At 39.6% G+C, this 15111-nt stretch overlaps 1 protein-coding gene across 1 annotated transcript in view; it reads right to left on the bottom strand.

The window, feature by feature from the left end:
- COL6A6 (collagen type VI alpha 6 chain) overlaps positions 1 to 15111 on the bottom strand; it is a 138472-nt gene that overhangs the window by 83545 nt on the left and 39816 nt on the right. The window contains exons 7-10 of the mRNA XM_041734086.1: positions 13396 to 13971; positions 10931 to 11500; positions 3154 to 3497; positions 2992 to 3070 (exon numbers count right to left, since the gene is read on the bottom strand). Coding sequence (XP_041590020.1) covers positions 2992 to 3070; positions 3154 to 3497; positions 10931 to 11500; positions 13396 to 13971 — 1569 coding nt within the window. The remainder of the gene's footprint in view (positions 1 to 2991; positions 3071 to 3153; positions 3498 to 10930; positions 11501 to 13395; positions 13972 to 15111) is intronic.

The following is a 15111-nucleotide window of genomic DNA, read 5'->3' as shown; positions in this document are numbered from 1 at the left end:
ACTCCATTGGCATAAGTTTTCTCACTTCATTATGGATGAGTGAAGAAATCCTTAGATGGGGCTTGGAAGCCAATGGACTAGAATAAAGAAATGTTCACAGACCTAAGAGTTAAGAATGACTTCTAAGTGTATGCATGATTCTGAATGAATGATTTTGGGTGAGAGGAAGAAAAGAATGAAAAGAAAGAGTTTCAGAGACACACTGAGGAGGCTCAAGTTCTAGGAGAGGAAAACAGAGTGGTTGACTGAAGTGGAATAAAGGAACATCAAAGAGTAGAGTGACCAACTCGACCCGATTTACCAGGACTTCCCTGGTTTTAGTGCTGATATCTCTGGCTTGTCTCAAACAAACAAGGCTTTAGTCACTATTCCAGGAATGACAAGGAGAGAAGGGATGGTGGAGTGGGCTGGGGTAGATAATGAGGAATGCTGAGTTCAACAAAGGAGTTTATTGATCAAGAGAAGGTACTCTAATGGATCTATTTAAAAGGGGGGAAAAATCTTACATCTGATTTTTCTTGTAAGTTCCAGGAAATGTAAAAATTTAAGAGTTAGGAGAACCATGGGATTGTTGATTTGCAGGAAATATACGTATAACTATTATTTGTAACTGCTTTTCTCAGGATGCAGGACTCCGATCCTGTTCCTTTCAGACTCATCCAACAAGTCAAAATATCTCAAATATAATTCTTAAAAGTAAGCTAAAGAAGATTTCAAAAATTGAAATAAAAGAATCACTGAGAAGAATCTACAGCACTAGATTAAAAAAAACTCAAACCCCAATCCATATGGATTATTTTTTAAAATTTTAAAAAAGATTTTATTTATTTATTCATGAGAGACAGAAAGAGAGAGACAGACAGAGACAGAGACACAGGCAGAGGGAGAAGCAGGCTCCATGCTAGGAACCTGACGCAGGATCCCGGGACTCCAGGATCACACCCTGGGCTGAAGGCAGGCGCTAAACCGCTGAGCCACCCAGGTGTCCCAGTATATGGATTAGTTATCAAGCCACATCTACCACTCAGTATCTTTTTCTCTGGGTCTCCTCTTGTTTCATGATGAGTGCATAGTTTATACATAGAGATATCTGGCCTCAAATTAGAGAGGCTCTCCTAGGTTAATGAATGATAGGGCCAAGCAGCAACTAAAATTATGTATGGTTAAATATGGTAAGCCAGAGTTGAAGGAATGCCTTGTTCATATAGAAAGCCATTTAACACTTCAAAAAACATTATGGCCATCATCCCTTTATCTCTCCCATTCAAAGATTCTGAATTTTTGAGGATATTAAAAATCCAGCTTCTGGGCAGCCTGGGTGGCTCAGCGGTTTGGCGCCACCTTTGGCCCTGGGTGCTATCCTGGAGTCCGGGGATGGAGTCCCACATCAGGCTCCCTGCATGGAGCCTGCTTCTCCCTCTGCCTGTGTCTCTGCCTCTCTCTCTCTCTGTCTTTCATGAATAAATAAATAAAATCTTTAAAAAAAAATCCAGTTTCTGAAGTTGAAACTCATATACTAGTTTTTCCTTGGGAGTTGGGAAAAAGAAGGTTAGTCTTAGAAACTGAGTGTTTCAAGGGAAGCTTCCTGGAGAAAATTCTTATGTTGTCTGCAAAAGATATACCTTCCCCCACTCCCCACAAAAAAGCTGAAATTAAAACAAAACAAAACCAAACCCTACCCACCCAAACTGAGTACTTTAGGGTCTTGTTCTCAGTCTCAATATCTCCACTCTAGATTATTAAAAAAAAAAAAAAAAAAAAGTCCAGGACTTGAAATAAAGAGAGCAGGCAAAATAAAAATTTTTGCTTTTCAGCTGTAAATATTGCTAACTTTGCACTTTGAATAAGATTGAGGTTAGACAACCAAACAGAAAAGACAGATCCACCCAGCTTCTAGTAACTAACCTGGGAGTAGCCTAAGCAACTGTCTTAGGCCAGGTTCCCTAGAAGCAGAGCCGGAGAAAGGGATTTGGATGCATGCAATTTATTGAGGAAGCACTCTTAGAAGAAGGGGTAAAGAAAGCAAGATAGGGCAGGGGAAGGAGCTGAGCAAGATAGGGTTTCAGGCAGACTAGCTTCAGCCTAATCTGATGGGGAACTCTGGAACAAAAATTATACCATAGAACTGGTGCCATTTTGAGGTAAAGGTCCAACTACTTGTACTCCACCTGCTGCCTTGGGGTGGGGTAGGGAATAACCTTTCAGGTGATGTAGCTTCCACCAGACGACAGCAATTCTTCAGAGAAAGGAGAACCTGTGAATTTCTAGCAGCCAACAGACACAGTAGCTGGAGGATGAGGGAACTTGCTCAGAAAGGGGGTCTTGGTGGGGGACACCAATAGCATCCACTTACAGGAAAGTATTTCTATTCTTAGTCAAACCAGAGCATGTGGATTCATTTTTCTTCCACTGATTCATATTTTATAGGAACTGACATAAGTCAGACCGGGCATTGCTTCCTAAAGTGAAAAGCTCAGTTCTAGTGCTTTAAAAACTCTTAAGCACCATAGTTGGTCCATCTGTGGTCTGAAGGAAGAACTAATTAGAAAGCTCCAAAACATGAGTAGACTTGTCCAATAATGCCTGTGATTCTGGAAACTTTAACAGTGTCAGAAGAAAATAGTCCATTTCTCCTATTCCTTAGTCAAGGGGAAATACACTGTTCACTTCTGTAGTGACTAAGTAAGTAGCAATCTTAGATAATGTGGGCCAAGGGAGACAGGAACATTCTCCAGGAAAGCTTAGGAAGAAGAAACACAGTGATATAAGAGAAAGGGTAGGATCTTGTATTCAGGGCTGTTTCACATACATAGTGTATGAAGAAAAAAAGTAGATGCCAGAGTGTTCTGAGAGCTCATTTGCTCTCCCAAGTGCATATTGGTTGACAAATTCAGGGTTATTTAAGTGCTTGAAAACTTATGAGCCAGAATGGAGTTCTGAGGTTATAAAGTCAGTAAACACTCTTTTCCCACTCTTCCCCATGCTCAGTACCTTCTTTTCTAAGTTCATCAGATTTTTGTTCAAGCTTTTCAGTGTCATCATCCAATCCATCTGAAAATAAGAGAACCACCTAGGAAAGTATTTAAACAGAAAAATGAGTAAAAAGGATATCATCACAACCATAAACCAGCAGATAAAATAAAACTAGCTTACCTTTCCTCGAGCAGCTGATTTATTCTGAAATGCATCCCACAGAGAACTCAAGAGATTTGCATTGAGTAGAGATGGTCCTTTAACAGTTACATCCTTCAAGCTGTTCAGTATGTTTTCACTATAGATCTCAAACTTGGGGGAATATTTTTCCACAGCATTCGTCACTTGAAAAGCCACGCTAACTTGAGTCTCTGTGCCCACCTCACAGCTTACCCCATTGAGGGAGCTGATGGCACGTAAAAGGTCTTGAAGGTAGGTTTCTATCCAAGACTGACCTTCGAGCAAAGTTTGCCCATTCTCATGAGTTGAGATGTCAAATCCCACCACAACATCGACAAAACAATCTAGGGTTCAAGGGAAAAGTATATCTTATTAAATCAATAAAGCCCTTTATTTGGCTTGGATGCCATATTTGAATCAAGATATTTGAAATTCTTATTTCTATCCCAGTTAGAAAGTTGGAAAACAAGGAGAACATGACTGAATAAAGGAAAAGGCTTAGTATCACTTTTATAACTTATAAAATTATAAGTATAGAATTTTTTTAACTGGTATAAATCTAGATGATTTTGTAATGGAGTTCTGAAAGACTTTATTGTGGCCCCTGAAAAAGCCATGCAAAATTATTTAAATATCTAAAGTTATATGTGGAAATCGTAAGAGTCTGAAATAGGAAATTCATATCACGATACCTACCTATTGAGGTCATGTGACAAATACTAAGTTACAACTATAAGGAAAATATAAAAATGTTTAAATAGTCATATAGAAAAAATAAATCACAATGGACTTGTCTAAAGGAATGACTATGATGATCTATCTCTCTAAAAACAACCTCTGATTCTTCTTGTTTTCTAATATCCACTCAGAAAAAAAAAAAGGAAAAAAAAAAACTCCAAGAGATCCTTTGGGATCTTGCTTAGATTATGTCTAAAATGGCATTGCCTTTAGAGCATTTACGAAGCTGAAGCCATTGCCATATGGAGATTTAAGAAATACTTACAATGTTTTCACATTTCGAGTGCTTTGCTTTTATCCTTATTAAGGCCAGGGACATGTAAACATTTTTTTTTGGGGGGGGGGCATGTAAACATTGGAGAAACTACAGGTGACTTGATAATTTAAGCTGAGTCTCCTAAAGGGGAGATGGTCAGAGAAGGATTAAGTGATAGTGCATATGCACTCTTCTTTCCAGAACTTTTAGGTTGGCTAAAAACTTCAACTTTCCCAGCAAATTCAGTTGGATACAACTTCAGCAAATTTAATTAGCTTGCTTGGTGTAAAAAAACAAAAGTTGGGGGAGGTGGCGGCAGAATGTTTATTTTTAGTTTACTTTGTTCAGATAAGCAGTTTTTCAGATATCTATTGTGTAAATTCCCACCTATACTATCTCCAGATACACTGGATATGTCTGACACATAAATGTCATTGTACATCTGCAAGTCTTTGAAATCAAAATGTCACTTTCAAATTTTAAATTAAGGGCCATTAGCTTGATTCATTTTCCTCCCGCCCCCCTACCACCACCACCACTTTATCTTGATTCATGTTTAGTGAGAGGGAGACAAAAAGTTGGGTGAAGGAAAATAAATCCTTATCTGTAACCAATTTTCACCATGACATTTGAGGTAAATCACTGTTATCAAAACATCTGAAAGGGGGTTTTATTTAGTTTTTCTTTATTATTTTGCTGTAGGTACTTTCCTAGAAAAAAAAAATCTCAAAAAAATATATATCTCCTCTGATATTTGGAAAGGGAAATGAGAAAGAAACTAGTCAGAAGGAAGCATCAGAATATGTCCTTTTTAAAATTCCTCTTGAATCAATATCCCTTCATTTCTATCTTGAGATTAAGTGTCACTCTTGAATGTACATGGTTTTAACCTCTGAACAGAAAACCATTCAGTAACCAAACTTGGTCACAGCCTTCGAGGAAAACAGTCTCTTGTGAAAAACGAACATTGGCAGAAATGCCAAATATGTCATTGAGTGATCCTGGGAACTATCCCCTCAAGTTTTTGTCTAGATTACTAAAATACAAACTCTAGTCAATAATTCTTTGTGTTTATTTAACTGATTCAAATAGACAAATGATTCCATAATAATGTGATCAAATGAATAAATTTGAAGAACAAGTCCAGAGTTGGCAACTATGTGTCTAAATTCAATTAGAGAGATGAGGCCATATTAATCAAGTAGGCTCTCTTGGAGGGAAGAGTCTTACTAACTCTACAGAGACAGCTGCCCTCAAATCAGGAGGCTTTCAGAGCTAACCAGAGGTAGGGATGGTATTGAATGTGAGCTGGGGAGAAGGCTAACACTGGATTTCCAAAGAGAAATAATGAAGGATTAACCTAGGATAGCAGGAGGTGTAATAAAAAAGTGGTGATAAATGCAGGACAAATTAAGAAGGGAGTCCACAGGACTGGCTGTAGAGGGTGATAACAAGGGGAAGCAAAACCAGTGTTTTGAGCTTCTGACTTATCCTCACAAACCACAGTGTGGAAGTCTGGATGGGGAAGGTCTTTAAGTGGGAAAGCCCAACATTTAATTTTGGTCACGGACTGGCCAAGATGCTGCTGCCGCTAGATAACTTTTGGCAAGTCTCTTACCCTTTCTGGGTATCGATTCTGTTTAGAAGAACAAGGTTCTATTTTCCAAAATAAAAATAAGGACAGAGTGAATTGGACTAAACAGGTAGTCTTACAGTTTCCTGCCAGATCTAAAAGTGCATTTTAGTTAACTGACTTACAAAGTCCATAATTAGAGTTGATGATGGCAGAGTCTTAGTATTAAGAAATACTGTCAAGAAGGTAGAATGTAATAGATTAGAAAACAATTCTTAAATACTTTAACAGGAAAGTTGGGCTATTGGCAGTTATTGGTTGGGATAAGAGAAATTTGCTTAGGACCTTTGAAAGAAGGGGTATCCTAGATGAAAAAAAAAACAATGATTTAGAACATATGTGTAAGAGAGCCAGTTTATGTATATCCCAGATTTGCTGCCTCCTCCCCACCCAGCTCTGGACTTGGACATTTACCCATTGGATAGCCTCAGCTGCCACCATCATCTGATCTCCCAAAAGTGTGCAGAGAAGCTTTGTCATGGCCTCCATCATCCTCAGGGCAGGAGGGCCATGATGACTCTGCTTCCCATTTCCAATCCAGCTGAACTCACAGGAACTCTGGCTGCTTCTACCACTTCCAGCCACAGATATAATTCACTATGGGTCCCCTGTCTAGTTTTCCCCCAAAGTGCTGATTAACACAACACAGTAGGGTAGGAGAACTAATTCTCTAGGAGGGTAAACTCTGATCAATGAGAGGCAGTAGTTGGAGGAAACTGGCAGATGGGTACATCTATGCGGTGGTTCCACACAGCTTCCTTGGTGATACTCTGAATGACTAATGCACAGATTATGCTCTCTCAAGAAGCTGTAGCAAGCTTAGTAACATATCATCTTGTATTTATTTTTTCTCCTTCCCTGTATCACTTCCCTTACTCTCTTTCTCCCTGGGATTATACTCCCAAAGTGTTAGCACCTAAAGCATTAGCATATAAGCTTTGTTTTGAGTTCCATTTTCTAGAGAACCCAATTAAGACAGAAACCTAAGGAGATCCTTATAAAGGAAAGTTGGAAATGACCATCTATTTTTGCCTTTTTTTCCCCTTACATTCCTTGAATCAAATCCTGAATAAAATCCTCCCTTGGACTAGCCTCTCACTTAACTCTCCTCTTTGATGTAAATGATAAGAGGTACTACTTTTGCTACCTAATCATGGCTCCATGAAAAAGGCAGCATTACTATGTCCTGAGCACTGCCCGTTATCTCCTCTAAATGGTCAGAATAGCCAGGCTCAAAGAAAAATCAGGAAAATAAACATGAATGAAGGTAAGAAAAGAGACTTGGGCGTTTAGTTGCTTAAGAGAATTTGTTATATGTGAAAATATTAAATTTGAATATAGCCCTCCCTGAACTGTGGCATATATATTAATGTTCCTAAACCAGAGAGCTCTTGGTAACTTATTCTTCTGTGAACTAACCCCATGACTCCATGTATTTCTGTATTTATAAGATCATTACAAGAAATCCTCTGCAACACTCCATGGTAGTTACTAATAGTCTCTACATACTGATCATGCACTTCCCATTCATTATCTCACTTGTCCTTATAAAAGTGTTAAGTGGAAGTTCTTCTAATCTTCATTTTGCAGAAGAGGAAACTGTGACTTAGAACAACTTGCCAAGGTCTCACAGTTATTATTGTGGATCCCACACATGGGATAGCAGATCCAGGCTTGTCTGGAGTTCACATGCTGAACGACCTTAATCTTATTTTGCCACTGCCTGGGTGGCTAGTGTTGATCATGCAGGTTACAAGTTTTTCTACTAGATCGTGATGTTAGAAGCCATAGCTACTCTTAGCAGCAAGTGGTTTCCTTACTGGGCAGCAGCTTGTGGGAACAATTTCAAAATACAAAATTATGATGCCTTAACTTCAGCTATTAATTGGTAAAGGACAACACTTAGGCACTAGTCCTTTATGATATCAGCATCAGATAGCCTAGACAACAACTCTATCAAGAAAATAAGCAGTTTAATTAAATAACAAAAAAATGGGTTGGAGTCAGACAGACCCAGGTTTCAAAATTTGTTATATGTTTCTTTCTGTAGGATCTGGGCCATGTTACCAATATTCCTTTGAAACCTAGTTTCCTCATTATAAATTGGAATAAAAATGCAAATCATATAGGGTTTTAAGATAATGTAATCAAATAATGAATTTAAAATGCTTAGAACACCATGCTTGACCCTTCACAGATGCTCAAGAAACACTGATTCTTAGTCACTTCCCTCATTTCTCTATGCAGCTGACCATCTTTTCACACACACTGAATCATAGTATACGATCAGGGAAACAGATGATTTAACTTCACAAATGAGAGAAGAAACGATAGTCACTTCTCCAGAGTTATACCTATTTTATTTTTTTATACCATTTTAATAAGAAGCTAAGCTAGATGTTTAAGCTCCAAGTCTGATTTGCTCTGAATCATACCAAACTATTATTGGATTTCCTGGACTCGGGAGTTTATAGCTTAAGAACTGATATTTTCCTATAGGAGGACTGAAGAATCGACCTCTACCTCTGAAACCAACAATACATGATATGTTAGTTAATTAAATTTAAATTTAAAAAAATTCGCTAACATGAAAAAGTACATACGCGGGAAGAAAAAAAAAAAAGAACTGGTATTTGCTAGGATATCTGCACATGCCTTTAGAGCTTTATCAGCATTCATTCCAGCTTCATCAATCCTCAACCCACAGCTCAGCTACAAAGGCCTCACATTCTTGTTTGCTGCAGTAAAGACTTCAAGTTTATCTTGATATAGAGTACTTTTATTTATTTACTTTTACATTCATGACTACTTTCTTTAAAGAGAACTTACTACTTGGGAGTGCATACTCCTGGTTTTCATTTTCCACACGGTTTTCTTTCACACTCTCAAGTAGAGACTAGATGATTCCAAGATAATTTTCTGCCTAATAACTGGAGATGGGTATTTCATGTGAAACAGGAAATTAGTGTGGAAGGTTTGGCTTCAGTCACCAGACATTCCAAAGTATGGGGATATCATGAAGCAGGATTTATGAAGACAGTAGTCCTAATCAATGACAGTTCTTTTAACCTTTAGCTTATACATTAGGTTCTACAAAGGGTTTGAACTTACAGTTTAGAAGAGCATTTTGGGGGAGAGAACTGTTGATGTGTTGGACGGGGTCTTACTACCTGCACACATACATACACATAAAGTGGAAATTGCCTCCTTTCCTTCTAAGTCAGGTAAGTGGAGCTTAAAGAAAGAGCTCAGAGATACGACAGGCCTAGAAATTCTAAAGAATGAGCCACAGGATGTACACTGCTCTCTCTGCAAAGAAGAGGTGACCACTTTGAGGGCTATAACTTATTTACTGGGGCACCTGATAATTGTAATTGTTTCCATGTTGCTGATGCACCCACATGTAAGAAGGAGCTATCATGAACCCCTCTAATCTCCATTCCAAGAAGGCTAACTGGAGGACCAAAGAGATGGCAGTAGAATGAAGGCATCACCAGATGCTCAGAGGCTGAGGAAGGCATAAGGGACATCTGGAATTGGGACATGTTTACCTTTCTCAAAGGAACTATAGTTGAGAGATTCTCTGACAAATGTACTTCGCTGGGGATAGAGGTGGTGGAAAGCAGGAGGGGAAGTCTTTGGAAGACCCATGAATGGACCCAGATTTAGATATGGACTATGGTCACAGAAAACCGATTCTTGACAAGCATCATCAAGGAAGAACTTTTCTGTACTTCCTTAGCTCTTTCTCCCTTCCCCAACACATTCTGAAGAGGCCAGAAACCATGGCTAGCAACAAGAGGGCAGGGCCTGAGAGAAGGGGGTAGAAGTGATAGGTGGGTAACAATGGGTAAAATGCCAACCATGAGTGGCCTCCCCTGTCATGCTGGGTGAACTGCCTGTGGGAGGCTAGGAAAGTGGAATAACCTTGAATGAAGTTTTTAGTTTTAACGGTTACCCTTTGATGGACATACTAATCACCAAGAAAAGGTTCACTTATTTCTTGAAAGTGAGTAGGGGCAAGGGAAGAGCTGGCCTCCATGAATAAATTTAATGGATCAGTGGTAGACAAAAATGAAGTGACTTTACTTTGAGTAAGCATGACACCTGGGATGAAATTATAAAGTTTAAATATTCATTTTCTCATTTAATCTTGACAATGATCCTTTGAACTAGGTGCTGCTATTGCTCACATTTTATAGATGAGAAAATTAAACTTAGAGAAGTTAACTAAGGAACTTGTCCAAGAAAAAAGTGGCCATTGAACGAGGATTTGTAGCCAGGCTCTCTCCAGAGCTGCCTGCTAGAAACCAGATAGCTTTCCTGGTGAAAAATCTAGTTTATGTTTACCACAGGTAGTTACACAGAACCACAGCCAACTCACTGGGCACATCTACAAAAATTAAAAAAAAAAAACAACAACAACACCCCTCTTTAAAGACCTTTCCTTCATCTGTTAGAAAATGTCAAAATAGATTAACTTTGAGGTATTTTCTAACTGCTGTAGTACAAAGTTTCCTAATAAAAGATAGAAATCTCTGGGGTGCCTGGATGACTCAGTGGTTGAGCCTCTGCCCTTTAGCTCAGGTTGTGATCCCCAGGTCCTGGGATCGAGTCCTGCATTGGGCTCCCTACATGGAGACTGCTTCTCCCTCTGCCTATGTCTCTGCCTCTGTGTGTCTCTCATGAATAAATAAATAAAATATTAAAAAAAAAAAAAGCTAGAAATCCTCAGGGTTGTTCATTCTCTATACACCTATACCACAGCACTTGGCAGCTTGAAGACCCTATGGCCGGGCAACCAAAATCTGTCAAGTAGTTTACTTCTTTGAGACATGGTCTCTAACCTCTGAAACCAATGAGGTCCTAAACAATGGCCTTTCCTCAGGCCACAGCTTTCTCTTTTGCAAAGGGGGCATGCATTCCCAGAAGTAGGGTGGGGGTGGTGTGTGAGACAAAGGCTCACAGCTGTCCTGTTTTTCAATCCACAAGTCACAAAAAATTACTTGATGACTGAAAAGTTCAATTTGAAATCCAGAGGCACAAATCTAAATTCTCCTACCAACCCCTGGGGATGTAAATAGAGCTTGAAGAAAAAGTCAGCAAAGATAGGGAAAGAAAAAAATATGAAGGACGCATTAAATACTTACTGCTCTCACCCCCCGAGGTACAGATGTTGCGAACTATCCTTTTCTTGACCTTTGTCAGTTCATCAAAGTTATGAACCGTCAGTTTTTTATCTGCAGTCCCGGTGATCTGAATGAGCTGCTGGTCATCCACATCCCCAATGCCCACAGAATAAATGTCAATACCTTTGTGTCTCAGCTCTTCAGCAGCCTGAGCCACCTCGTCTTGAGACTGGCCATCTGTGAGGACCAGCAACACCTGCGGGGTACCTGCGTTTATCCGGCTGCCCATGTCTGGCCGGAAGTAATCCCCCACCTCCCGGAGTGCAGCACCGATGTGTGTGTATCCAAAGATTTGCTGGATGTTTTCAATCTGAAATGAGATCTCCTTTTTGCCTATGAAAGTTCCTAGTAGAAATTCTGGCCGATAGGTATGGCTAAACTGGGCAGCACCTATACGCACTCTGTTGACACTGACATCAAAGTCTTGAACAACCGATGCCAAGAATTCCTTCATCTTCTTGAAGTCATCCGGATGAATGCTATTTGAACCATCCATGAGGAAGACAAGATCTACTTTTTCAATTTCACAATCTACAAAAGAGAGGAAAGGGAGTAACAACAACAAAAATCAAGTTATTTTTTCTTTCACCCAGCAAGTGCAGATTATGTGTTTGTAGCTATATAGAAGTGATATTTCTGAAGATGGTTTCTTATCATATGCCAACCAATGGTCACATTAATTGAGAGGAAATAAAAACAATCAGTTCATAAAGGCACAAGCAATTCACACATCCTTTTTACGCCTTTCTTGGGATTTCCATTTGGTCTTATACCATTTTTTTTCCCCCAAGATGCCAGGGAAATGGGGTGGTGCCACAGAAAACTTGTTCTTACCTACAATGTAGCATTAATCCTTCCAGAAAGCCCAGAGATAACAGTAGCAGAGCAAGAAAAATAAAATAGCACACGTCCATTTAGGGACTCAAACAAAAAAGACATGATCTGTATTATTCACTTGGCCTCCCTGGCTAGTTAAGCCAATCAATGATTTTCTGGTTATTATTAGGGTGAACTAAGGTTTTAAAATCATGCTTTCCAGCCTATATCTTGGCCGTTTCCCTCTTTTTCAGCCTCCTTTCTGGCACATATAGGCAAAAATCTCTACTTGAGAAAAATATTTTTGAGCAATGCAATATAGTTTAGAGAGGCTTCCTTTTTATTAATACAACAAATACAAAACAAAAAGAATATGAAAGACCACTGCCAATGAATGAGTTATACTTGGCACATACTCTTATGTGTTCTTTAGCCTTCTGGTAAACATTATCATTTCCTTGAATTCCCCCAGAGATCTCACCACTGACTTGACTTAATTAATTCTCGTTAGCCTAAGATTAAAGGTATCTGGGATTCCTGCAGTCGAGATAAGCAAGGAAGAGATAAAGAGAAAAATGGTAAATAGATCCTTCAGGAACTGGTTAACTCATTAAATTCCTGTTTCAAATAAAGGAAATAAATTCCTCAGTTTCAAATAAAGGAAATAAAGCCCTTTAAAACACACACACACATACACACACACACACACACACACACACACACCCCACACCCAAGGGAGAGCTTTCAATACAAAAATTCAAGTCTACTGCAGAAGCTGACCTTGAAAGGATAGATCAAATTTTAGGCACTGGCAAACTGAGCTAAGAGCTGTCCCAGTTTTCAGTAAAACCCAGACAAATTTCACTGAGAGAAAGAAAAAGGGTAGTAGCTGTCTTCTAAGGGTGCAAGGCACAGGAAAGCCAGAAAAGTTAAAAATTTTTTAAAAGGCACTATACCCAAGATGTTAGATTAATAGCAATTCACTTAATAATACTTAGTATTTTTAGTAAAACACACTAAAACACACAGGACAGAAGAGTTTAGGTGATGACTGCTGGATCTTGGGAAGAGGCAGAATTTGATTTATGTGAAAAGCAGAAGGAAGAAGTAGTGAGTGAAAAGGATGTGTAAACTTTGTATTCAGAGAAACAAAACCTGTTAAAAAATGATGAATTCAAAAAAAAAAAAATGATGAATTCCCCATAATTACAAGAGTTTAGGTAACAAGCAGGAAAATTGTAGGAGGTATTCCTCTTTGGGGAGGAGGCCGAATGAAACGTCCTTGAGATCCTTCCAAACCTGAGATTCTATAACAGTGGGAAAGTTCTAGGACAATTAGCACTCCTTGCTCTGAAGGGCTATTGCTTTGGTTTCTCCCTTCCTTGGGCCTCTGCTGATAATTAAGAAAAACTTAAATGACAAGCCAGGACACCTAGGTGGCTCAGTGGTCGAGCATCTGCCTCCTGCTCAGGGCGTGATCTCGGGTCCAGAGATCAAGTCCCGCATCAGGTTCCACATAGGGAGCCTCCTTCTCCCTCTGCCTATACCTCTGCCTCTCTCTGTTTCTCGTGAATAAATAAAATCTTTAAAAAAAAAAAGACAAATCTTACCTACTTTTGAAGAGTTACATACACTGGCTGACACATCTGAAAATATTCCCTTCAGGCCTCCAAACGTCTCCACGAAGAAGTACTTATCACTCGATCCTGCCATAGCTAGCAGCTCCACAGGATTTGCACCGGCAATCCCCACAGCCAGGACAAGGATGCCTTTGTCCCTCAAGGCCTTGGCTGTGTCATTGAGCTTATCTGCATCGTGGGATTCCCCATCAGTGATCACAATGAGGACTTGGGGGACCCCTTTGTGCAGACGGCTGCCACGGGCTTCGGTGAACATGTGGTCTGAGAAGCCTAATGCCTCAGCAGTGTAAGTATTGCCCCCCATGGGCTGGTCCTTCTGGAGCACCGAAATCACCTCCCATTTTGTGCTAAGGTCATCCAGATAAAACAGCACCTCCGGGTCATCTGCATACTTCAGAGCCCCAAATCGGACTTGATTCTTGCCAACATCAGCTTTTTTCACCAAGTCAACCATAAAGTCTTTCATGATATTATATTCATCATGGTCAATGCTTCCAGAACTGTCAATTACAAACACAACATCCAAAACCTCAATCCGCTTGCATTCTAAAGAGGAGGGAAAAAGGAAAACCACATGAGCTTAGCTTTGGACATCATGGAAGACTCTTCTCCCCACACCTGTGTTTTTAATTGCCAGGGTCTCCTCTCCATAGGATCAAGCTGTACATCAGAATGCCTACTCCCTGGGTAACAGGCACAATACACATATGTTTGTCCTGCCAGTGTGTAGAAATACTCAGTAAGGTAAGCTTTTAGGACAAGGCAGTTATGAAAACAATTATAGGGGGTGGAGGAAGGGGGCAATAGTCCCAGGATCATAGGAATAAACACTTCAAATACTTTGGACTAAAAAGGAAAAATACAATTCTGTAGAAATTCTCCTGTATAAATAGTTTCTTCAACATGTGCTTTCATTTACACAAATTCATCTTTTTTTTTTTTCTTTTTTAAGCCCAGAGATGAGATTTTATTCTTAAGATAAACCTTGGAGAAAGGACCACACGAAAATGAATTTGGCAACACTGTATATTTTTTCAGTTTTATGATAGCTGATTCTTCAAGGTTGCGTTTTTTCCCTTTTTAACTTTCCTGAACATTATCTGTATTCGTTATTGGGCTTCATCACAGAAATCAGCCCACTTCACACTTGGCCTAACTAAGTGGCTCTAGCATGATGCTCCTGTTAACATTTCAAACTTCGGGTCAATAGCATGGAAAAGTAAAGTGGGAAAGACCCGGTTAATACTTAATCCATTTGTGTGCAACATATTCTATCTAAAGGTGCAGAATTCCAAACTCTAACTCATTCATTCTAGAGAAGTGGGATCTTGAGATGGTTAATGATTTAATCCTTATGTAGCACATCTCTTGACAGGCTTTGGGAAGATAGGTTCCAAATGTTAACTCACCAATTCTGGAGAAATGGAATGGCGACAGAGTAGCCCACCTCCCTAGAGGCTCACCATATTTCCTTCCACTGTCAGCCACCTGCTTGCTATGTGGCAGGGCTGTTGAAAACCTCGAGCCAATGTACTTATCCCACTGACTAGAGACCACGTTTACATAGCCATAAACCAAAATTCTCAAGAAAGGCTGGCTCTACAAAAGAAGACGCTATGCCTCTCTGGCTATATGGACTGCCCTGGGGAGCCTGCCTGTATTACCCAAGGGGCTTGGGGGTGGGTA

The sequence above is a fragment of the Vulpes lagopus genome, chromosome 19 (genome assembly GCF_018345385.1).
Source record: "Vulpes lagopus strain Blue_001 chromosome 19, ASM1834538v1, whole genome shotgun sequence".
Taxonomy (NCBI): Eukaryota; Metazoa; Chordata; class Mammalia; order Carnivora; family Canidae; genus Vulpes; species Vulpes lagopus.
The sequence above is the reverse complement of the archived record's forward strand: the minus strand, read 5'-3'. Positions and strand labels throughout refer to the sequence as shown.